General features: G+C 43.2%; 1 protein-coding gene across 1 annotated transcript in view; it reads right to left on the bottom strand.

Moving 5' to 3' along the window:
* Positions 1-441: 441 nt before the first annotated feature.
* The window catches only part of wtip (WT1 interacting protein), a 33399-nt gene continuing 7671 nt past the window's right edge, over positions 442-26169 (bottom strand). The window contains exons 2-8 of the mRNA XM_080492701.1: positions 22176-22277; positions 7276-7343; positions 5601-5663; positions 5289-5419; positions 4998-5049; positions 3903-3971; positions 442-1634 (exon numbers count right to left, since the gene is read on the bottom strand). Coding sequence (XP_080348827.1) covers positions 1482-1634; positions 3903-3971; positions 4998-5049; positions 5289-5419; positions 5601-5663; positions 7276-7343; positions 22176-22277 — 638 coding nt within the window. The 3' untranslated portion in view covers positions 442-1481. The remainder of the gene's footprint in view (positions 1635-3902; positions 3972-4997; positions 5050-5288; positions 5420-5600; positions 5664-7275; positions 7344-22175; positions 22278-26169) is intronic.

Consider the following 26169-nt stretch of genomic DNA (forward strand, 5'->3'; position numbering starts at 1 on the left):
CGCTCGGTCTTTATAGCAAGAATTTACAAGTGAAAGGAGGGCTGATCAAGCTATGAAATGAGTATATTAACAAGCTGTGTTGTGCAAAAGATTACATTTATGGCACTAAAATGCCACTTGAGCAAAAGTCAGCAGGTACTCAAAGCAGATTTCTAAAGGAAAAAAAAAGGCAAATGCTATTTGAGTTGGGTCTGCTCAGACAAAGCTTGTGGATCTCTGACCCACTGACACTTAAAGAAGACTCTGCATCCTGGATGAGAAATGATACAACAGACCTAAAGGTTTCAGAGGCTTCAGACAGATCGACAAGACAGTTTCACCTCCAACACGAGCGCAGAAACATAAAAAAAAAAAAAAAGAGAGAATAATCTACATCTAGAATCTTATGTGGAAAACATCTGCAAAATATATATTCATATATAAAAGACAATCTATGTGCATCTAAAATTTTTCTTTTTTTTCTTTTCTTCTGTCATAATATAATCATTAATTAAGACACTGCTTGTGAATCTCTCGAGGTGTCATCTTGGACTTCTACGTGGAATGTCAGTCGTTCCTCCGGGCTCGTGGTGCTACGGTGCATCGGTTACGGCGGCGCGGCGCGACGAGCGGCGAGTCAGCGGCTCTTCTCGTGTCGTGACGCTGGCTTGTCCGTTGCATAGCCTTTTTAGCGGGGCTCCATTTCAGAGTTGGGGAGCTGCACGGACAGAGAGAGAGCGAGAGCGAGAGCGAGAGCGAGAGAGAGAGAGAGAGAGAGAGAGAGAGAGAGAGAGAGAGAGAGAGAGAGAGAGAGAGAGAGAGAGAGAGAGAGCCCGCTCTGAAGGCACAGCATGCCCACCCCCTCGGGCCCGTCCGGTCCAGCCAGCACTGGAATGCAGCGGCTCGCTCCCCCGGCCTTCCTGACGCCGACGTCAGCACAGTTCTCAGACGTGACGGCACTGGTGAATTCGCTTCAGTCAGAGCGCAGGAATGAAAAACAGGGAAAAGGCAAAGAGGGAAGCGGTGGAGAGATAGAGAGAGAGAGAGAGAGTTTGCCGTCTCTCCTCCGATCTCTTTGATGAATGTGCAGGGGTCAGGGAGAGTGACGTCACCGGGGGCCTCTGGGTGGGCCGCCGTGTTGGCTTTCAGGGTTCGGCACCCAAGGGGGAAGAGAAGAGAGGAGGAAAGGACCTCAAATGGAGGAAAATGGGGGGGGGACCCTGTTTTATTTTCCCAGCCATGCCATGTGACAGCAGGGTTTGTGGTGGGAGCTGGACTGTGTGTCAGTCCGTGGCCCGGCCGTCCCACTGAGGACGGGGGAGTGGGTCGGGGGGTGGGGGGGGGGGGGGGGGGGGTGGGGGGGTGTGGGGTGCTCAGAGGGTCACACTGAGGCTTTCCTGGAACTGCTCAAGAGGGGTCGATTGTTTGTTTGTTTGTCTCTTTGCCCTCTTTTGGTGTCCCAGATCACCTGGTTGGTGGAGCGCGGTCCTGCTCCAACCTCCTCACAGTTCAGTGACGTGGAGCGGGTAGCTGGGGGGCGGGTGTGCCGGGACCTGCGACTGAAGCCGGTGGATGTGGCAGCCGTGGCAGAGCAGGTGGCCCTCCAGTGGGTAACAGCGGTGGCCCTCCTCGTCGTTCAGCTGGAGGCCGCAATCCTGACAGGGCGACATGGAGAAGTAACATGAACACACCGCAGAGCATGTCAGAGATCCACGGCAGCACGTGAGGACAAAAACCAGGGTTATTTTTAGGTCTGCTCATTTCAGATCAAACAATATGCTGACAATCTTTTTTAAGTCTTTTGACAAGTTTGAGGACAACAGTTTCTCTCTTTTCCCAAATATTCAACCATCCATCCAGCTTGATTTGCTTGGTTCCAATCCAGCCGAGAGATGTCATCCCTAGAATCTCTCCCCAGGGTTCTGCTCCACTTGGACATCCTGGTTCACCTCTAATGGGAGCTCGCCTCAGACTCCTCTCAAGAAGAAGAGCAGCAGTTTGGCTTTGAGGCATTCATGGATGATCATTGCAGGTATGAGTTCTCTCCTCGCCCTGCGGCGGGTTTCGACCTACATCTCAACCACCTCGCACTCACTGACAGACCATCCCAGTGCAGACTGGAGGCCTCCGTGCATGAACCTAATAACGATTTTAGCAAATATATTTGACATAAGAAACATTTGAGGTTTAATCTCATCACTTTGACTTGATTCTCAATATTTTGACTTTACTCAGAACTTTTCATCTTATTCTTGATCTCAAAACAGTAATAAATTTAAATGTTTTCCTTTTAAGATTTAAATGTACTCCTCAATAGTCTTTTTATTTCCAGGATATCATCCTATTAGAATTTTTCATATTCTAAGCGTCTAAACTTTATTCTGAAATGCATTTTTTCCCAAACAGGCTCACGGTGTGTCTGACGTCTTTTTCAACTTGCAGGATTTGTGTTGTGGCTGCTGTTTGTTCACGTGACTAACTTTCCTGTAGTTTCAGGTGTCTCTCGCTCTCTGAGTACAGAAGTGTCTGTTGCAGTTTGTCGTCTGCTTTGTGTTGTTTGCTTGTTTCTGTACCATGTTTGTTTCCTTCCAGCTGTTTTCTGATGATGTCCAGGCAGTGTATCTCACATACATTCAGTTCTGGTTTGATCATCTAAATAGCTTTCCGTTTACCGCTCTCTGTACTTTTCTTGGGTAAACTGAACTGTCAGGCAATTCTACTTACACCTGACTACACGTAAACCTTTTGGACTTCAGTCTATGTGCAGACTTCATTTGAGTCTTCTCCTTGTAGTCATGTGAGATGTTTAAGATAGTTGTCTGCTGGGAGTATAATGAGACACTGCGTGAGTTCATCTGTGCAGAATCCCTGCAAATTCCACATCTTTATGAATGAACACACTGAACCTTGAACCTGTAGAGGAACTGTGTGTACAGTTGCCATCCTTGTATGTGGAATTGTGTAAACTGGCCTTTAGCCACTTTGATGATTTATAACCGTTCTAGCAGGTAAAAAAAAAAAAAAAAAAAAAAAAATCCAAGAATGAGTAGGTTGTGAATTCCTCTTCAGCTTACAGCATGAGATCGCTTCCAAGAAACCATCTGTGGAAGCAGGTGAAGTGTGACCAAATAATGACAAAGCAAACATGTTTTTCTGTGAATGTAGCATGTCTAGAATGCCTCAGCTGTGGACTTTACTCTTCCTCGATCTTCCCTCCCTCCCTTTCAAAGCTCGGCTGAATGATTACCCACTTACATAATGATCCCATCCATTTCTGTGCGGTGGAATGTCAGCCATCCCAAAACATTAAAAAGTATTACTCAGCACATGAAAATAGTAAACACGATGGGTTTCACAGATTCCCTGCTGGGTGGCACAAAATGTTTGTTTTGCTAAATGTTTCTGTCACAGTTGACACACGAAGCAAGTGGCAGGATAAATGGAGACGATTTCACAAGTCGGGTTTAAGCAACGAGCCCCCCTGCCGAGTCCAGAGCAACAAAACTGGAATGTGCTTCTGTCAATGAATCACAATGTTGAGCTGTAACCTTGGGTTGGTATCAATCTGTGTGTTGTTTTGCATCTCATTCAGTCTGTGAGTGCAGTGATTCACCCTCGCTGGTACAAAACAGCGAGTCTCATCCCACAGACGCGCAGCTTTCACCCCGGTTCGATGGGTTTATGAGAACCAGTGGGTGTGTGTATTTTGTGTGCAACGATGGTTGTAAATAGAGTGTGTGTCTCATTAAGTTCTACAGTGTGACTTGTAGTAGTCAAAACACATGAAACATATTTATAATGAAATACAATGAACTCAAACGGGAATTTGAGTCCTGTTTGAGTTCATTGTAGTTGTCATTCATGTTCCAACTATATCCGAGAGTCGAGATGTAGCGTGTCGGTGTGCAGTAGCAGCGTCTCACCTCACAGTGGTAACACTCCACGTGGTAGTCCTTGTCCATAGAAACAACCCGGATGGTTTCTTCTGATCCCTGTTTTGAAAACACACACACACACAGTCTGTCAGACATCCATATCAGCCTGGCGTCTCGCTGAGGTGAAGGTTTGATAATCAGCAGAGGTTGAGTTTGAGCGTCAGGAATCCAGAGCATGCATGTACTAATTTCCTAACAACACAACATCACATTGGAGTCACTCTGTGAAGAACAGACTTTGGATTTTCAATGCTTTCAAGTTTAAAAAACCCCACAAACAACATCTATATCTGGTGTTAATTTAATCACTGTCACTGTCAAAAACAGTCAACTTGAGCAGTGGTGTCCCTCTATAATCCGACTGCTCTGCTTCATTCAACAAGTCAAATGCAATCTACCACACCAAATGTTCTGTGAATCTATACAGTCCAGCCTGAAATGTATTTTTCATTAAAGACTATTTTGGTGCAACTGAAACCATTATCATATTTCCACTGCACTATGTTGAAGTGCAATCACACCTCAGTACGAAATGGTCTCCACTTCTGTGTGTTTCCTCATACACGTCAATGAAAAATGTACAAGCCACTATTTTAAAGATTGACCTTTTCTGACCACTGGATGCAGACCTTTGGAACTGCTCTCCTCATTTAGACTCTAAGTCCATCAGTTAAGAAGAGGTTGAAACAAGCATGAAACACTGATCCCAATACTGAAGGCATGCTGTTATATAGTATACTTACAAGTATACGTTTAAGTGACTGTTACAGTCTAGTTATTCAGGAATAAAGTAGCTGATCACACTTTAAATAGCTAGAGGACGTGAAATGAAAACTTAATAGCTGTTAAGAAAATTTCTGTTGTATTATACGCTTTCTTATTTATTTCTTATAGATACTGTATGTCTGGGATAGCTCTATGGGGTGCTTTAACTTTGTATAGATTTAAAGTAAGAACAGAAACCAGTTTGTAAATTTCCAAATAGAACGGATTCAAGTCTTAATCTCTGAATCAGACCTACTATAAACTAGAATTGTAGCGGTCAGGAGTGAGACTATATGAGCTTGATTTTGCGGGTTTTACCTGGGCTGGAAGGATGGGCTGGCTGCATGAGGCACACTTGGGAGCAAAAACCCTGAAAGTATAGAAAAACACAGTATTACAACACATTTACGTACGTGTGGAGCGAATCAGTCAATTTTCTCGTTTCACTTTTCAGGCACGTTTTTTTTGTTTCTCCTAAAAATACCAGGACAATACGACTCGACGCCGAGCGGCGGGGGCACAGAGCACAGAGTGTGCTGTCTTCTGTGCAGAACTGCCTGTTCGCCTCACATTTTAGCAACGCGGTGAGCCGAGAGACGCTCTGCTTACGTGTGGTAGTCTTTGACACAGTAGATGTTGTTCTCGACGTCCACGGTGAAAGGCACTCCATCTAGACCCTCTTTACACACAACGCAGCGGAAACAGCCTGGATGGTAGGACTTGCCGAGCGCCTGGAGGATCTAAACACCCACACAAAGAAAAAAGAAACACACACACACAAAAATAAAAAATAAAACCAAGAAGACAGTGAGATTGAGGAGTGATGTCATATGATATAACACAATGGAAAGAGAGTCCAGAGAGACTGAATTTCCCTCTTTGCTGCTCTGCTTCATGTTTTCACTTGGACAGACCGCTTACCATCTCCATGATGAGGTGACCGCACACAAAGCACTTCTCAGCCGTCTGCTGGAAGCCAGAGTACTGTGGGTGAGAGCAGACAGAAGATCATCCTCAGAGGGGTGTTTCAGGGAGAAGTTGGCTTTAAGAGTGCCAATGAACGCACACATCTTGACCCGCACAACACGAGCATGATGATATGGCTTAGTTGTGGAGTCGCCTATAGAGGGCGCTGCTGCACTCTTCAAACTGTCATCGCAAGGAAATCCTTGAAAATCATTTGTCAGTTGGCTCAGTTCCTCTTTGAATAACGAGGTGTTTTAGTACAACTCTTTAAAGTTGATGGAAATTTGTGCATGCAGGAGGAAATGAAGTTCCTAAAACCCCCATGTCACGTCAATACCCCCTTTCTCTTAAACCCGAGGCTCAGGATGATAATGAAGGCGACCATCTGCAGAGTGCAACCCCCTCTGGGTCGTGACCTGATGATTTGGAGGTTGGGGGGGGGGTTGTACGCTGTGTTGTTGGAGACACAGCTCCCAGGTGGAGGTGGGAGGTGGTGATGCCCCCCTGCCTCTGACAGCTCCACTGCAAATCTACCATCTGCTCCCTCTAAAAAAAACTAAAAAAAACTGACCGCCCCAAAGCTCCCAAACAGCCCCGGGGGCAAAAAGCCAGACTAGTCAAGTCTCAGCCACAGGAGGGAGGCGGAGGAAGATTAGCCTCATCCCTTCATCTGACCTCCAGCTTCAGAGGTGCAAAACAGGAATTTCCATGTTTCCCAACAGATCAACAGGTTGACATGAACAGGGAAGTTGCTGATAAACAGGAAGTGTTGGGTTATGAAGTGGTTCTGCTTTTATGTTGGTGAAACATTCTGTGAACTTCATCCACTCTCTGTGATCCAGCTGCAGCATTTACATGACCCGAATGAATCAAAAGGAAAAACAATTATTGACAAAACATCATAACGTCCTAAATAGACATAAACGTCATCATGAGTTGAAGCTTTTGTGTTTTTGAGCAGGACCAGGAACCAAAGTTTACATTTAGCAGAACAAATTTATGGCTGGAATAAAAAGATGTAACGTTTTCCAGCAATTAGTCTTGACTTAAATCACACTTTAGAGAGGCATGAAGACTTTCTCTGCAGAAAGTGTAAACACTTGCAATAGAAGAGTGTGAGAAACCAGCAGCAGACAAGAGCAATAAGCTCCTTAATGAATATGAATTGAACATGAAGTCGTTGCTGCTTGAGGTTCTGGAACTAAACATTAATGAAGGATGAAGTACATATCTATTGGTTGGATTTTGATTTGGCTTAATAGTTGTTTGTTTGTCTCATCCTTCATAACTCTGGTGTCTAATAAATATTGCGATGCCAGGATCCGAGACGATGTCTGTTAACCTGAAGCATATGGACCAGAGTCCTCAGAGCTCCAGCTGTCCAACAGACCTCCTCCGCCTCTTAATTGTAAGCACTGGGGAGCTGCTTGTGGTGTAATTTAGCTCCTTGGGGAAATCTGGAGGAAATTACTGTGAATTGTAGGGGTGGTGCCAGATTCCTGATTGTAGCTGTGAAGCTCGTTTCCTCTGGAGGGTTACAGAATGCAGCATGAGATCCTAATTCCTCTGTTTTTGCACCACCTGTCAGAGTGATCCCTTCGACAGAAAGCAGAAGACACAGGTGACTTACCAGGAAATCCTCCTCGCAGTACACCTTCCCATTGACATTGTAGAACGCTTTGCCTCGCAGTCGTCTCCCTGAAGAGAAAAATGAGAAATTAAATATATATATTCCAGAACAGAATTCATTAAACATGTAAAAACAGGTCAAACTGAAGGCTTGTACAGCACCACCGCACAATAAAACAATCCAACACAATTTTTTGGTCAAAATAGATCTAAATGTGGACGTTTCCATATATTTTCTTCTTCACGCTTTACAGCCACTGTGGCCTGTGCGGTGCAGAACAGATGGCCGGGCCAATGCAGGCGATTTTCTGCCTGAAATCACATCGATTCCAATGGAAAACCCATTCACAACCGGTACACAATCAATACAGGAAAGTGCCTTCCAAACCTCCCCCTCTCCCAGAATATACGGGCCTCTTCCTTTCCCTGCCATTGTTCACAACTAACAAGCCAAGAGTTGATAACGGGAGGATGGTTCTCACATTGACTTGTGCTAAACATGTTCTGATTTGGTTTTCCATAATAAATACTAGTAATGTATCAAAATACATGACCCGATACAGATTTGTATTCTCTGTCCGATAGCACTAATACTTGCAGACTCTAAGGCTGTCTTAGCTGCTAGTTGTTAGAATACTCAAACAACTTCTATACATCACCTAGTTTGTCGTTTCCAAAGCGAAACACAATGAAACAGTTGCAGGCTTAACAACACATAAACACATCCACACGGCGGTGGGCCGAGGTTCAGCACACTGAGCTTCGAGCACACAGCATGAAGACTGAATTCCTCTGGATGAGCGCTCATTCATCAGAATCCAAGTTTGAGTCCAATCCCAAAAGGAAATTCTGGCTTCTGCAGCTCCCCCCCCGCCACGCATCTCACACAGCTCGCCCATTCAAATTCACTTAACGGCAGCGGTGTCTCTCTGGCAGCGCGATGACTTCACCAGAGCCTGGCAGACGGATCCCGCGGATCTCATAAATCTGCTGGATTAGTCAGGTTTAATTGTCTTCCCGAGCCACCACTGATTTTATGGGTGTCCCAGCATGGAAGAGATGTGCTTTCCCCTTTTCTCTCTTCCACACTGAAATTTATGCAATCGCTGTATTTCACGTGCACGTACGCACACACAAAGGCGCACAGACACACGGTGTCACGACGCCGGGAGATGGCAATACATTAACACCCACATTAAATGGCCGGAGCAGCGGAGGAATGCCGTCCACACAATAGGTGAGACTTTTAAGACTTTGAGACTGAGAAGCAATTAGCATTTTGGTGGTGGAGAGCAAAGAGAAAAGCGGGATTGAGGAATAACTCTTGAGAAAGACTTGTCTTCAAACCCCCAGGACTCTGGAAGGGGCTGGACTGGTGAAGAACAGTGAGATTATGGGGAGCAGTGTCGCGGCGGGGGCTGCCAGCGAGGTGTTGCTGTGTGCTGGTCTGTGGCCTCTGCTCCGGAGTTTGGGGTCTGGAAGGTGAACACAAAGGCCTCAGTGCTGATGACTGTGTGGAGCGCTGCTAGGGGAGCAGGCCGACTGAGCAAACGGGGACATTCTTTCTGCCTGAGGTCACTAGCTGGTCCCATTCATCCCCCCCCCACACCCACCCACCCCTCTGCACCTCTCCAGCACTCGCTCTCTGCCCACATCCCTCCCCGAGAAAAGGAGGGGGAGGTCTCCGTGCCCCCCCCCTCTCCCCCTCCTCTGGCCTTTTGTCACCAGACTGTGCTGCAGAAAGTCCGAAACGTCCCCGCAGAACTGCAAGAGATCGAACCGGGAGCAACCAAAGTAAACACAGTTCAGGAGACTAATTGTAGTCAGAAGATGGAAATGAAAAGCGCAGAGGATAAAAGTTTGACTGTAGACATGAAGGACTGGTGTGGATTGATTTGATTCTACATTTTCTAAAATGTAAAAAAAATACTGCAAGCTCTGCAGCATTGAAATGGGAAGTTAAGACACTTTTCACCATTTCACTCTTTTCAGAGTTTTACTGAAACTTATTGGCTCATACCCCCTCTGCATTGTGTGAAAGCCGGTCAGCCTCTGGTTGAATGTTTTCCTCCAGACTCATTATCATCACTCTTGGACGGTCTGACAACTATCTGAATTTACAACATGATCGGTCAGGAACATTAAATTATACTGTGCCGCTCTGATCAATTGAGGCATGGACCCCACTCATGAGGGGTTTTCATGATATAACACCTGGGTATGTGTAACGTACCAAAGAACCCACACACAAGGACTGCAGGACCCAAAGAACATTGGTCAAAGCATCAAATCACCTCAACTGGTTTGTCTTCCTCCCATAATGCATCCTGGTACGGTGCATTCGCCAGGTAGGAAACACATGGACTCATATTTATCATCCACTTGTTGGAGAAAAGATCCACGGTTTCAATTAGAAATGCTTTCAGCAGAAGAACCTCAACTCCTCTACAATCATGTCGACGGAAACGCAGCAAACTGTGTATCCTGACGCCGCTCAGTCGGGACCAGCGGTGACGTCTGCAGCAGTTTGAGCCACAGAAGCTCGACCGTTGGATCAGATCAAACAAGGAAGTCTCGGCTTTCATGTTGAGTGAGCCTTTGCCACCTTGTGACCGTTTTACTGCTTTTCCTTTTATTAGACAACTTGTGATAGTTGCTGCAGACAGGGACCGTCACAATTTGATCCTTGCCAAACTTAAATCCTTTCTTATTACCTTCTTGCAACAAGTCGAATTCAACAGCAAAATGTCGACTCATAGTCTAATTTCTAGGTACCATGGTAAAAGGACCAGAGCAAAACACGCCATTCACTCCCTTTGCATAGTCATAATGTTTTGGCTGATAAGTGTATATAGTTTTTAACCTTTTTTTTTCTATAATCTACATCCCACTTGAAACACTTGAAGCAGATACTGTAAACTTTAAAGTTTCATAACTTTTTCAAGCTGAAAATAAACACAAAATCTCAATTCCATGAGTCATTTGTTTGATAATGTCATTTTTATAAATAGAGTCTGTTCTCGAGAGCATCGAATGCTTGGTTGACCAGATATGTAAAGAAATACATTTCTCAGGATGCATGCACATTTTCCCATGACCGTAAGATTAAAACAGATTGGCTGGATCCAAACATGCTGAGGGAGGAAAAAAAGAGTGATTCCCATTGAAGACTAAAATAAAACCTAAATTCGGTCAATATTGTGAATAAGCGCCTAACAAAGAGTGATTTCCTCGTCTTCCTCGGCCTGCGTTCCTGTGAAGGCTGCGAGGCCCCGACCTCCACCTCCTTAAAATTGGCTGCGTGCAATTTTTCATCATTTCGGGAGTACTCGGCTAATGCATTCATTCTGAGTGATGATGTTGCCATGGGAATGTGTTCTGGTCTTGTTGAGAAAATAAAATTGAATAAAAAAACAGGATGGACGTGTCACCATGGCAAAGGTATTATTTGTCAAATTTTTTCCTGCAGTGCAGCAGCGAAAGTCCAACCTACTGAGAATTAAAGCGGAAATACACTCAATCCCTCCCCAATAACCAGACACTGGACTGAATCCACGCTCCACAGATTACAGGCTTCCTCGGTACTTCGACCAGAAGCCTTTTAAAGCTTCAACCACGCATTGTGATTACCAAAATTAAGATGACAAGAGTCTTCTTTGCTCTTTTCATATTCATTCAACAGCACAGTTAACAGCCCTCAAGCTTATTAAGGCAACCTCCATCCTTTTTCTCTCATTTCAAAGGCTTTTTTCTTTTCATCCCATTAAAGCCTGGATCAATTTCAGATACAGACAAAACACTGATTCTCTGTTCTCAATACACCACTCTGTCTACACACCTCAGACACCGCGCGTGTGTGTGTGTGTGTGTGTGTGTGTGTGTGTGTGTGTGTGTGTGTGTGTGTGTGTGTGTGTACATACTGATGACTTCCTAATAGTCTAAAACGTAATCCAACCTTGAGACGAGGGTCAGTTTCACAGTTCAAATTAAGTCGGAGAACAGGATTTATTTCTATGCAACCTCAACTGAAAGAATACATTACAGGTTTAATAGTTGTCCATATACTCTATAGAATGCTGCATTATTTTTGGACAATTGGAAATGCAACGGAATATGTCGTAACAGCCATCCAGCATGTGTTTTGCTTCCATATTTAAGCTCCAACTGAACCAAACTGGGCTGCAGGATCGGGATCAGTGCCTAACAACTATGAAGAACCTCACATTTGTTCTAGTGGGAACTGCAGATGCATGATGCAGTTGCATCTGGTTGAAGCTGGCTCAGAAAAGAGAAAGAGCACTGTTTTATTAAAGTGCACGTCACGAAGCATAAAGATATCAGCAACATACAGATAATAGTGAGCGCTGCTAGTGAACAGTGCCTGAAATATCATCTTGTTGTGTCATTTTCTGAATACGTGCACAATTTAAATGAGGTATTTGCTGATCATATCCTAAAGTTTTGTTAGCGGTGCGGAGCTAAAGTCTGGGAGTAATGCATTATGTGAGATAAAATGCTCTTTATGTGCTAATAAAATGATTAAGATGACTTAACGTCACTTCTCCAAAGCCAACGTGCAACAGTCAGACTAATGTTATTAAAACAGAAACCCGGCTACAAACTCTTCAGGAATGTTCGCAGAATCAGGGATTTATCTTTAACCTGCGAAACATTTTTACTGCTGACTTTGTGACTCAATAAAAAGCTGTAATATCTACATCCCCTCAGCAATCGCTGACACAGACGTGGATCACATCAGGTCACATTCCAGCGAGAAGTGTTTGTCAACCTCCTCTTGGTCACAGGCCTGCTGCCGTTTCCACATGAGATAACTTCCTCTCAGCGAGGGCAGCTACTCTGTGGCTAAAAGACTTGCTTGGAAGTGTTTTTTTCCCCCACAACCATATAACTTAACATATGTTGACTATTTTAAGCTTAAAACTTAAGCAACTGGACTTAGTTGATGAGGTTTTACTCTTTTTTGGGGGGTCAAAAACACTCCTTCAGCTCAGATATATGTTGGTGGACTCATTGATTTTTTTAGTCGAAGCTTAAAGATCCATCATTCCTCCTAAACTCTCCAAGCAGTCAGCCTTTTAGAAACACCTTCAAAAGTCCAAGCAAGTCTATTTGCCTCTATGATGAGACGTTATTTATGCCTTCAATAATAACTGATAAACACAGTGAGGAAGCAGCAGGTCTGTTTTTGTTCCTACTCCTACATGTGCCACTTGGCGTCCAATCTGACCGGAAGAACAATTGTTGTTCCCCTCAGTGACGCTCCCAGAAGTTGTTGCAAATGCTTAATTAATGGACAATCTTGGGTTTTAACCAGAGGCACACACAACACAACAGAATGTATTCTTGATGGGAGCTGCGTCAGTGAGCGATGTAAATCCAGTCAAACTGGAAGAAGTCAAACAAATGGCTCAGTGGTCGTTTTCTAACTTAAAACATCCCGGTTTTCATTTCCAAAGTCAAAATCGCATTATACATGGTGGAAACAGGCCGAAAGACATATGTAGGAAAATGACTACAATTGAATGAGTCAATTACTTTTCCCCTTCTGAAGTCCAACTGTTGGGAAGTGCAGTGTAAAAGAAGAAATCCACGGCACTGTGCAACAACTGATAACGAAATAACTCCTGTTTTTTTAAATTACAACCATATGTGAGAGAGTTTGTATCCTCAATGAATGAATATGATGACTATCCCATCCACTGGAACTAGTTTTCTTAAGCAAACTGCACAAAACTTTTACTTCCAAGAAATGCAGTTCTATTTGTGTATATTTCCATTCGTGGCTCCAGTTATTACATTTTAAAATGATTTATTAACACTACTTCAATCATGTAATAAGTTATTACATTAATGGTAGAATGTTATTACCAGAATGGATCAAAACTCTTAACACAATATTTGCAAGTTACTGCATTATTGGCTTTGCTACAATGAAAAAAGGCCAAAATGGTTGTATTCCTGGCATTATTACATGATTGGTCGTTACACACACTCGGACCTGGAGAAAGTCATCAGCCGCGGGGCTGAAGGAGAATTTTCACGATGGATAACCGATTTGATTAAACTGATTTGACAGCACACACAAACTCACATGCCATGTCATCAGAATCTGAATTTTGGTGGGCTTGCTGTGGGTGCAGATCAGCAGCTAAGGACCAGCGACTAATCACACCTCTCACTGAGAAGTCAGGCTGATTAATGGGATTAAGGACGGGCCTGTCAGGGTCCTGTCAGCCCTGCTCCAAATGTCCTCCCGCTCTGCACGTATAGTAAGTCACTTTAAAGAATTATTTCACCCCCTTTTTCTGTAAAACGTTTGACAATCACAACAACAGCGTGGCCTAATACAGAGGATCTGCTCTTGCTGGCGGGAGGCATCAGAGTCACTTGTTCACAATCAGAGTGAGCAGAGGCCACAACTGGGCTGCAAGGACAGAAACGCTCACACAGAAAAGGAGAGTCACTTTGAACGCAGTCACAAGCTTGTGCAGGCCTGGTCTTGGAGAATGTTTGGTGAAAACCAAGCTCTGAAGGCTTTACCACCACAGGCACTGCAAACTAAGTGAAATAATGACCAATAATTGCCATAACTCGTGAGCAGCTGCAGAGACAAATAAACGTGTGCAGAAGAGAGGTGAGAGTGTCTGTGAGACAGAAAGCATTTTCTCTGCTGCGCCAACTGGAAAACTGAGGTCACCCAAACCCAGTTTAGACTGTAACACCCCATTATTCTGCCGTTCTTAAATCTTCACATTTAAATTGAGATAACAAGAGAAAGAAATGCCTCTAATGCATTTCAATGTGCCAATCATCTAATCCGACAGTAACACAGCTACAGGCGATTTAGAGGAATATTAAGAAAGTAGCAGAGCTGTAAAATATATAAAACAAAAAAGAAACGAAAGAAAGAAAGAAAGAAAGAAAGAAAGAAAGAAAGAAAGAAAGAAAGACAGCAATCACCTGCTGTCAACTTTACATCCTTACACCTTGTACTTGGCTGTGACCTGCTCATCTCCAATAACAGACTGTGAAGAGACCTAATAATTTTTTCTTCTTGATCACTTGTTTCCAGTATTTAGGAATGAAACATTTTCATAAAACAGCAACCATTTCGAACAGGGAACAAATCAATACTTTGCAGCAGGTCAATCCGGGGTCGTGTTTACCGACGGTAGTTACAGCGTGTCTCACACTCTGCCTGCTATTTATCGCATGAAGTGAAGGAACTCTGAGTCGAAGAGGTCACATCAAGCGTGAAAAAAGAAAAAAAAAAATACAATCCTGCTACGGGCTTGTTAGACGCAGGCTCACTGGCCACCTGCTAATGAGACGGCTTGTTAGCGGCTCGTACCTCGCGAGCCACTGACTTTTACAGCAATATAAAGCAGACCGTGTTGGATTCTGGACAAGCTGTTCGAGTCTGGAGAGCAGCTCATGAAATCTATATGTGAAAGGATAAATAGCATTTATTCTTAGTTTAAAACTTCTAAAGGTAATGTGATCAGTTCAAGGATGAGTGGGAAAATGGGGAACTTAAAAATGGGAAACTAAAAGCTTCTGCTGTCCTGTAATACTACTATTTACCACTAGATGGTGCAGTGAGTCACAGGAGAGTCCGGTCAAGGGGAATTAGAAACAACAAAATAAACTCCTAAAGCTCTGACATTTTCACTACTGAGAAAGACAAACAAAACAGTGATGTTTTCCATCACTTTGGACAGCTGGCGGTGAGTAAACAAGCTGTTTGATGCAGACATTGAAATGTTTCCTGGGGCCTGGGGCAAGCTCATGTAGAATAAACACGAGGATGAAAAGTTTTTCTGCCAAATCTTAAAGTCACAGTGTCAATACACATTCAAACTTTATGGTTTGTGGACATTTTTTATTTTGCCAAATAAATCCAACAACTGATGAAAGTTGCTGGCGGCTAAACGCAGTCGTCACAATAAAAAGATAATTTCATGGTACCAACAAACTGCACCACAGTCACATCATGTTAATGTCACAATCACGAGGCCTCCAAATCAACGCTTGATTAAATGTGTCTTTTTCAAATGGTTTTAAGTTAAAAAAGCACAGACAAGTCTCTTCGGTCGAAACAATTAGAAAGATTTATAATATAGCTGTGTCTATTATAAAATATAGCAGACACAATTAACCACCCAAACACTGACGCTTGCAGGTTCGCATTACATTTGAATTAAGCCATCATCAGAAACCTTTTGTCAAAATAGTAATGTGGAAACAAATACACATGTTTATTATTTGACACTCTTTCGCACCCACGGAGCACTTTTCTTGCCTCAGTCGGCTCTTTGTAACTGTAGACTGCGTCTAACAGCCGGTTAGCCCAGTTAGCTCGCCCTGTGTCTGTCCACCAAAACGCACATAATGGTACGTGGGAGTACGAACCTTTTCATTAAAACAAGTCTCTCCGGCTAATGGCACCTCATAATATAAGTAACACATTCGAATACGACTGATGGTTTCACATTAGCAGAATTATTTATTTTATCGCTGCTATAAAGTGGACACATGTCAACATAAAGCATGGGTTGGACAGAACAAGTGAAGCCTCCCTGTGTTTGAGCTCTGAGACTCTTGCCCGCCAGGTGTAGCTGATGGTGGTGAATGATATGAGAAATTCAAGCTCCTCGGCTCTCTGCTGCTGCTGCTGCTGCTGCCTGTGGTCTTTGAGGCCTTTTAGATTATTGTTACACTGAAATGAGTCATCATCCTCACAGTCGATGGTCTGCCTGTACAGCCCGAAGCGCCATGTTTATTTATTTATTTATTTTTTAATCTTTCATCCAGAGAAAGCGTGTTTATCCTCAACAACACCCAGCCTCGCAGTCAGAGAGAGAAATACGCACCCGCTCTGATTAGGCACATGTTTATGTGTGTGTGTGGGGGTTCAGTAGCAAGCTGATGGGAAAACACAGCAACAACTTCAGCAGATCCACGTCCGGCCGGCCTCCTCCGAGAAGCTGCTAACACTTGGTGACCGTCTGGCTGAGGTCCTCTGGGGAAGGCTGGCTGGCTGAAGTGGTGGCGGTGGTGCTGCTGCTGGTGATGGTGGGGGTGGAGGGGTTGCATTCTTGGCCATTTCATGAAAAAAGGGTGCAACCATGGGAGTAAGCCAAGAGGAGGGCTCAATTATGCATGGTTAAACAAAGCCCAAGGCTACCAGCGAGCAGTGTCTCAGCAAACCCGGCCTCACTCTGGAGCTCCAGACTCCAGGAGGGACGCGACTCAGGAGCACCAAGGAGAAGAGAAAAGAAAAAAAGAAAAAGAAGAAGAAGAAGAAACAAACAGGAGACACACAAACTCCTGATAAATCACCAGATTGTGTTATGACAAGCACAGGCACTTGGAAACTAAACTTCTCAGAGGTCTTGGAGACACCAGTTAAAGGAAAACATTCCCATTCACACGAGGTCAAACGATACATCACCCAGTTTACGTTCCTAATAAACCATCTGAAGAGGCGGGGATGGCCCATGAAGCTGTCAACAACAAAAGTGAGTGGTTAAATAATCGCGGATGACATTTCTCTCATAAACCCCACCGTATTTCTCTCCGGAGCGGCGGGATTTTTTTTGCCGTGGAAGTAATCCGGGGCAATATTTCAGCGTATTTTCAGTCTTTAGAAGAAATTAGCTGGTTGTTTCACCAATAAGTGTGTTCGGAAGACAGAATGCCGAAATAAAGCCTCTGTTTTGGCAGGGAAAAGTGACTTCCAAATGAACCCTAAAAAAACCCAAACCATCAGCACTATTAAAACATCTCTTACAAGCTCAGCCGCGCCGGGGGCTTCTTTTCCACAGCAAGCCCCTCGACTTCGGCAACTGGACACTCAGCATCTGGCCCCCTCTTTCTTCCGCCACACAATAAATCGGAAAGTATGTGGCTTTGGTTACATGTAAATTATAGGCACTTCTTCCAGAGCCGGAGGGGGAGAGGCGGAGGATCAGTATCTGTGTATAGTGCACATATGAATGGATCTCGGCTAAAATGCTCTCTACCGACATCTTCCTCTTGTTTCCCCGGGAAACGGGAGAGCGGGACTGGAGTCAGGTGACGGGCACATCTAAAAAACACACACACACACACACACACACACACACACACACACACACACACACACACACACACACACACACACACACACACACACACACACACACACACACACACACACACACACACTATACTGTACTTTTGCTCAAGAAGAGATTTAATTTGAGTTTTAAAGAGGAAACATTGTCAGCACGGTAGTTCTTCATGGCATCATTAGCTCGTCTCTGCCTGATGATTTATATTTATTTATTTTGTCTAATCAACAGATGTTTTGATCGCTGCTGGTTCACCTCTAACAGCCAGCTGCTGATGTGAATGTAACGGTAATCTAGCAGTGGTTCGAAGCTTTGAGCACGGCCGACACCGCCCATGAGGATAAACACATCTGAGACGGGCTTTAATCGTCTGAAGAGGACCAAAGCCTGTCCAAAAAACAAACACTGGTTCCTTCTTTCCTCTGCAGGTGAGCCTTGAGACCTCAGTACGAGTGCCGTTTGTGATATTTATTTTAAGTTTCCAGAATGTTGCTTACGCTGTGAGCACTTCCACTCAGAATATAATGCAGCATAAGAAAAAACTTTTTGAAATGGAGTCACAACAACAGTTTCTATGACCTCATGTGAAGCACCAGTAAATGGAGGTCACTTACAGTATATGGCGCTAACAGCCCCGAAAGCACTTTACAATGTGAGTCACATTCACCCATACCATTGGAGACGGCTGCCACGCAAAGTGCAAAGTGCTAAGTGCTAAGTGCATCCAATCGGAAGCAATCTGGCGTTTGGGGCATGGCGACATATGAACAGGAGGGGGATCAAACCTGCAACCTTGCAATTGAAAGATGAACCGCTTTAGCAAGTAAGCCAAAGTCGCCCAGTTAGGTAACAACTTGTCTGTGCATTCTGACCTGTTAGTAGAAACTTTGTCTTGGTGTGTGTGTGTGTGTGTGTGTGTGTGTGTGTGTATTGAGAAATGTATTATTGAAATTACTACCAAAGCACTACCATAGTGTGACTCAGGCCGTTTGCATGACTATAGACTGAAAACGGGATCGTTCTTGCGTTTACATTTCAACAAAGTCTCCAGTTCAGACAGCAACCATTTGAAAACAATCGCCACAGAAGATGAAATGCTGATGATACCGTAGCTTGCAAGTCAAACCACTAGTTGGTGCTTGTGCGTTGGTGGAGCATTCGTGGAGCATTTGGTATCTGGTGTTAAAGACATGCGTCACCACATGTGATCCAACTTGTTCCAGATGTTATCGACAACGATCATAGTTTGCAACCAAAGCGTGCAAAAATATCAAGATTAGTTTACTGTAATTTATTAACGTACATTGTAATGTGATTTAGGCCTGAAGACATTTTAATTGTTTATGATTGTGTTGTCTGAGCCAATTTGCAGCAACTTTTCAAAACAGATATGCAGCTATTATTGTGGCTGGCTTATCTTAGACTTTAACTAAATAAATTGTCTCCTGTGTGTACTTCTTCTGTTTTCATCCTTTTTGGGAATTCTTCTGGTGCGCTTGGTTTTTTCCCCCCCTACAGCTTTGGCTTCACATGTTGCATTTTCTTTCTTTTTTAAAAAATACTTCAAACTTAATAGTTTCAAATGTAATTTTGTACTTGTCAGACTTAACGTTCTACACAGTCATGAACAGAAACAATAAATCCAGCAGATCCTTCTCGTGTAAATGTTCTTCTTCGGGCAAAACCCTGATTTTAATACTTGGTCGATTGCTGACAAAATGTGTTTGCGTGCAATTTATCACACTATATGCAGGAACTCAGTAAATCAGGCTGTTAATATTTTAAATACTGAGTGAGAGTGAGTCTGCTGGTCTACAATGAAAACAAACAAAACACGGAAATGCAGACAAATCTCTCCATCAAAGCATCAGAGCAAACTGCACTTGAGCAAAGACAACAGACTGAGAGACATTTACAGCCCATTAAACAGGCGTGCACAAACATCTGTACACACACGCACAAGTTGTAGCGTAAATCTAATTAAACATGCACAAATTCTGATATGAACATCCAAGTCTAGGCAGGGACAATTCAAACCGGCTGTCGCACCATATCACAGGCAGGCTTCTCTGTAAACGTGTTCTTTTACAATCAGATCTGAGAAGAGACATTTCTGACACAGGTCAGACACAAGGATGGATGAATGTTCTTGTGAAAAAAGGGCTTCTGTTGGCAAACAGTGGGGCCCCAGTTCACCTTGTCGTGATTCCAAAACGGAAAATTCCCCAAACTATGTTTATATGGGGAGGAGGTGGCACCAGACCACGGTCACTGGATGGATGTTAAAAGCCCCATGAAATAACGTCCGAGTGATAAATTGAGACGCATTTTGCAGATTTGATTGACATTTTCGGACCACAATCAGGATGACTGTGAATTACACCCTCCACCGTACTGGAAGGTGGTTCAAAGACACAAGGCCAGCGGCAACAGCGGCACATTTCATTTGGAATTTGACAGTATTTTAGAGAACCAGAAGTGCCTTGCATGTGAAATGTTAATCGTTTTTTTGGTTAGGGGAAAAATAAATGCACAACTTGCCAGTTAACACATGATAAAAACCTACGAAAACCTATTTTTTGTATCTCTGTGAAAAAGGCACCTCGTGATACCCTTTTTCCCGCCTCTGTCTGATGAATGCTCACTCCTCTCCGTGTCTGAGGCCGCAGGCCGAGCAGACGCTGCGAGGAGCCTCTCCCTAAGAGGGCGTGGGAAGGTTGCAGGGGTTGAGGCAGGAGGCAGAGACAATGTGCGAGACGAGCCTGACAGATGCATCCACCGATCTGAAATCCGTCTGTTTAGCCGGCCGAGTCGGGAGCCGCGGGGACGGCTAGTTTCAAATGCATTGTGACTTCAAGCGCCCCAATGATACGATTAACCCACAAAGGAAAACATCCATAAATCTGCTTGGAAAACAAGTTTCATGAATAAAATAGAGACTTACGGAATAGTCTATAATAAAACCGTTCTTGTGCAGTAAAACGCAGTGAGATGTCTGCACCTGTCCACAGGTATTTCAGCAAACTCTGTCAGATGTAAAGGACGCTTCCTCCTCCTCCAGACTGCATGTTTCAGCTCTCTGGATGTTCAGCGGGATTCGGATAAGAGCCCACAGAAGCCCACTTCAGACTAGTGCAACGTTTTGTTCTTGGCATTCTCCAAGGACTTGGAACCGAGACGCCTGTGTGAAGCGGCCCCAAAACCTAAAACGGAACTGAGACTCTTCCCTCAGTCTTTTCTTTCTTTTTCTTTCTTTTTTTTAATGGAAGATGTGCTGTTTTATCCAACACATCACATTTATCAACCTCAGTTTTCCCTCATCAGTCCAAACGACATTCTACCACACAGATCTACCTTCACCTTAAAGTCGAAGCACAGTAGACGAACTTATATCTTTAACTCATATCGTACTGGAGAAATTCCTTTAAAACTAAACCAAAGCACGACACTGATGTAATCTCACTGTACTCTCCGATTGTCCAGCTAAGACAGCACATAGTAAAAGTGTGACTTTCCGTCAGATCAGTCGCTGGCAGCAATGCATTCGAAAGCAGTTTGCCAATCCTCAATATAATTGTATATTTGTATATTTGGTTTGCTGTGGCAGAAGAAGCATGCTGTTAAACATTAGATCGGCACATTACTGTGTTTTCTGGACACATGCCGGCTTAAGTTCACCACTTCATGCAGCCATAGAACGAAAACCAGCAGGTTTTGTGCGACGGAGTCGTGTCACAACGTCAACGATGACGATGACGCCCGACCGAGCTAAAAGCAGCTGATTTTAATGGCTCATGCGACTTGAAAAAGGTTCCAAAACTACACAATATACCCAGAATAAGTCATTATCTTTCTTTTCAATCTGGAGAGTTTCTTTCTTTAGGCTGTGAAGCTGCTCACTGGTGGTTTTAAACGATTTTCAATTAGAAGCTATTTTAGCTTGTAAGCTTTTCTCCCTTTGAAAAAGCGAAAAGAACAATTACTACGAGTGACAAAGTCACAAATATCACGACCATTTTTTAAAATGTCAATAACACAACTGAATTGAATTAAACACTTTTTCTTGGGTTTACCACAAAACTTACAAAGGGGTGACCTCTTCGTCACTATCCAGGTGGACTGAGTTAGTTTCAGCGAGCTTCAATGACATCTGTCTACATCTCATCAAATTTTAAACACACTTCAAATAACGCCTCCAAAATGTATAACGACAACTGTAATCCCCCAGTTTAGACCATCTTTATCCTTCTATTATACAAGCAACACAAATGGAGTCCAGTAATTTGAAGTCTTTCATGTTTCCATAATCACTGATGACTCGTAATAAACTATAAAAGACGGGAGGGGTTTGCAGGTGCAGGACAACAAAACAAACAGTCCAGCTCTCTCAGCACATAGATCAACCTTTAACATTACAATATCACGTATCACAGTTTAGCGCCAACAAATACTGAAACACATTTTGTGCTCAGGTGAAACGTAAATAATCTGGACAGGTAATACATTTGAATTCTACAACAATCTGTCAGATGTGAAGTACCAACTCCTATATTTCCAATGTGCAACGTGAAGCTTTACTATGGTAACAATATGACGGTTAAAAGCACCAACAGCTGTCACTGCCCACGTGTTTTACAATTAAAGCCATTAAATATGCAACAAAAGAATTCACTGTGTGGATTCCGTCATAGCGGGCGATTTCTGTTTGAGCAACATTTGCAGACCAAACAATAATCGCTGCTCTGCACAGACATGTTGTACTCACCACAGGAGCAGCAGGTGAAGCAGTTTGTGTGGTACAGGTTACCCATGGCCTGGCAAGCCTGGCTGGCTCCGTACACACCCTTCCCACATTTGATGCAGATACCTGCCGGAGACAAAAGATCAGTCACCACACAGAGAACTTCAAAAAGAAAAAGAAGAAGAAGAAGAAGACTATGTGAGCAACAGAGGAATAAAAACCACAAGCTTAATAGACACACTGTATCGTAGAGACTAGAGCCAATCACAAGACGGCGTCAACTGACGCCCATCGATAACAGGGATGATTTATAAAGCTGCTCTGAAACGTCCTCCTGCAGCTTGGGTCTCCTCCGAGGACCAAACACCACAATGAGTCACTCAATAATACATCAAAAAACAGCATCACAGATCGGCAGTTGGCTGGTAAATCGAAAGCAAATTATAGTGTGAGAATATTCTTCCACGAGAAATATTTCATGATTTAATTTTTTAATTTTTTTTTTTTATTCCAGCGACTGGAGTTCGACTTTCAGCATTTCCACGCGTTACATCACGCCGTTTGAAGGCCAAGTTGTCCGGGAAAGCCGGCGATTATACCAAAAGGCGTTGAAAGGAAATCCAGAGGACGAGGTGAGGGGACCGTCAGGACAGGAGGGCCGCAGACAAAGGCTGAGCTCCTGCAGTTTTCCAAGTTACCAGGAAAGGGGTAGTTGGACACATGGTCACTCTTTCCAATGTTTTTATAGCCCTCAACTAACAAAACATGTTTCAGCCTGGCTTTGTAGATGGTTTTCTTTTTGTCTCTTGTTTTAAAGCTCATAGTTCAGTACTTTCTCTCACTTTCTTACTATAATTTAGGCCCTAACTAGAATTTCATACATATTAAGTCTTTTATCTCACATTTCAGACACTTTTGAGAGGATATGAGACGCATGGTTTCCATAAATATAACTTCTAAATGGTTTGTAACGTCTATAAGACAGAGCTTTGTCAAAATAATGTGTCCACAGCTTCCAAACACAGACATCATCTCTGCCAAATATTCCAAGTTAAAATGATCTTAGAAAAGAGTTTTGTTGGCCTCACGCACTGACAGATTGGACACAGACTGTAATCATGACGGGAAGACAAATTTTACTCAGACACTGGAAATCCCCAGGAACTCCCCCAGTTGATGAATGGACTGCTGAACTGGTAAAGGTTGCTGCATATGAAAATATGTCTTACAGGCTCACAAATAAGACACAGAAATATGAACAGAAATGGGCCAGATATATCTCAACCATGATGACATGAGAAAAGTATGAAGGTGTAAATACAACTAGATTAAAGAGGATCACTGCTAATGTGCACATACTTGTTGCGTATGTCTGTGTATATATGTATGTCTGTATATAGATATATTTTTGTTTTTATTTTTGTCATTACTATTTAGTTAACAGTTTAAATCTAGCTTTCAATTGCATCTAGTTAATTGTATTTTTCTTTATTTATTGTGTTTAAGTAGCAAAGCCATATGGAATGAGTCATGACCTCCCTCTGTTTGTTCTGTTGGGTGGGGGGTGAGTAGGAGTTGGTTAGTTTGTGTTTTTGTAAGTTTCCATACATTCAGTGGATCTGTATCTACAGTTGTGTTTTGTTAATGAAAATAAAAGAGGAAAAGGTAGTTTTTTTTGTGACATTTTTTGTCATAAAATCTAAATAAATCCAGGCAGCTTATTCACAAGAGGGTTAAAGTCACATGAAGTAACGTTAAGCTGTGTTGACACTCGTGGTTCAACTCCCAGGTCAAACCAAAGCAGCTATTTTTATATCTCTAATTTTAATATCAGACCGGGAGATGTTGCATACTATGTGACAGACCTTTTAATACTTCCACAGAATCGCAGCCGACCGGGCTACAATCAATTGCGGGATCATTTGATGGTACTAAGAGGTAATCATTTCCTCAAAGTAGCCAAAGACAAAACAAAAATCCGCTCAGTTGGCAACAAAACGGGCACCAATCTGGCTATCGCTTGGATTGAATCAGAGGTGACAAGTGTTGATGCTATTGAATTCCAAGCCATTCACCAACAAAGAAACCAGGAGGTTCAATTGAGGAAACGCTACCAGAAATCTATAAATCACACAGACAATGAAAAGCTGGTTCAAGCTTTGATTTCCAAATAACAAGATTACTGTAAAGCAATTTGAGCGTCCCTCAACAGAGAGACACGGAGTCTGGCAAAACGCAGCCGTAAACGAGATCCAAGAGGAGAGAAACCACATCAGTCCTGCTGCAGCTACTTCATGGTTTAACTATTTGCTCCGTGTAAAACGGGACTCATCTTGTAGCAGGTTTATGGAAGCGGCGCAAAACAGCCGGAAGAAGACTGGAGAGGCAGCTTTTAGCAATTATGCTGGAAAAGGGTTAGATAACAACAAACAAAGAACAAAAAAAATCCTGACTGAAGCTTGAAACGGTTCTTTTTAATGTTTGATTGAACTAATAAAAGCATTTTCAGACACATTATTTGAAGCAAATAATGAACTTTTCAGTTTTTAAGCATTTCATTTGTCATTTGTGGTTGAGCTTCCCGTCACCTGGTGTCAGCTGGGAAAGAGACTCCAAGACCTTCACTTACATGAAAGGAGGATAAAAGATTGAAGAATTAATGGACTTGTTGTGCTTCTTCATTTGCTGCGTAGTTTCTTAATGCAACGCACTCAGAAGAAGTTATAATATTTACAAGTTGGGAGATCATGAGGGCGGGTGAAAAGTGAAAAGTGGTATTCCATCTTCACATATCAAGAGACTAAAACGGGCTCCTCCAATGTGGTGCTAAATAGAAGTGAGAGTGATGGCTGCAGGGTGCTTCAAGTCAACCTTTCAGATCTTTGTATCCTCATTAGCAATTTCTCTCATCATCATCACCTTCTAACCCTGACAGAGCTTTAGAAAAGCACTCTTCACCCTGGACATAGGGAGGTTTTCTGCTTATGATTTACACTGAAAGCCATAGAAGACACTTTTTTTTTTTTTTTTTAAATTTATCACACAGTCCTCTAGTGAATATGATGTTGGTCATTTTATTACTGTAGGTGAGTGATGCACTGTCCAAGTAAATAAGAAAAAGCCACCTAGGTACAAGAATGGAAGAAATGTGGGACTTCATACATGTAGATATATGTACTTCTTTTTTTTCTTTTTTTTAGGAACATAGGTTAAGTCAGTTAAGACTAATTAACCTGTTAATGTAAGCTATACATATGACAGGTGCAACATTTGCAGAGTTAAAAGGGCCTAATTACTGCATGTCCACTCAAAGTAAAACTATATTTTGTGTCTAGGCCCAAACAGTCAATAGCACCAATATCTTTTTTCAGAAAGTCCAACATCAACATTAATAGGTTATTTGGATTTAGAAATATTTGAAATGTCTGGTCAGCTGGTGAAATAACTCATCACAATGAGGAGAGCTGGATATTAAGCGTTGACCGCAGGGATGGGGCTCCATCACCCCCACCCCATTTAGGTTTTAATACATAATAACAACAGCAGCAGCAGACTAACAATCTCTCGCCTATCTTAAACAAGACAGCCTCCACCGAGGTCACATTCCACAGCGAGTGCAGGGTCAAAGCCTGCGTGGGGTGAGTCCGGGGTCAGAGTGCCCACAGGACACAAGGTCTCGCCAGGAGAGCTGCACGCCAACACCCCATCCTCCCGCTCCGTCTCAGCTCACAGAAACACTCCAACTTTCTACATTCAGAACATGAAAACACGTCTTGTGATGCAACAGAGGAAGTCTCTGGAAACCCGGAGGAAGAAAAACCTCCCTTTGATAACAGTTAGGGTAGACTGAGAAGAAAGATGAGGGTGTATAGAGAATACACCTAAAGGCTGCGTCTCAACCCGATGTGTTCAGGCAAATAACCTGGATTAAAGTCAAATATCGGCATTTTCCGGGCAGAACTTGGAGTCGTGACTACACTTACATACTCCGCCGAGAGATTGAGACAATGAATCTGTA

Source organism: Lipophrys pholis (genome assembly GCF_963383615.2).
Source record: "Lipophrys pholis genome assembly, chromosome: 2".
Lineage (NCBI taxonomy): Eukaryota > Metazoa > Chordata > Actinopteri > Blenniiformes > Blenniidae > Lipophrys > Lipophrys pholis.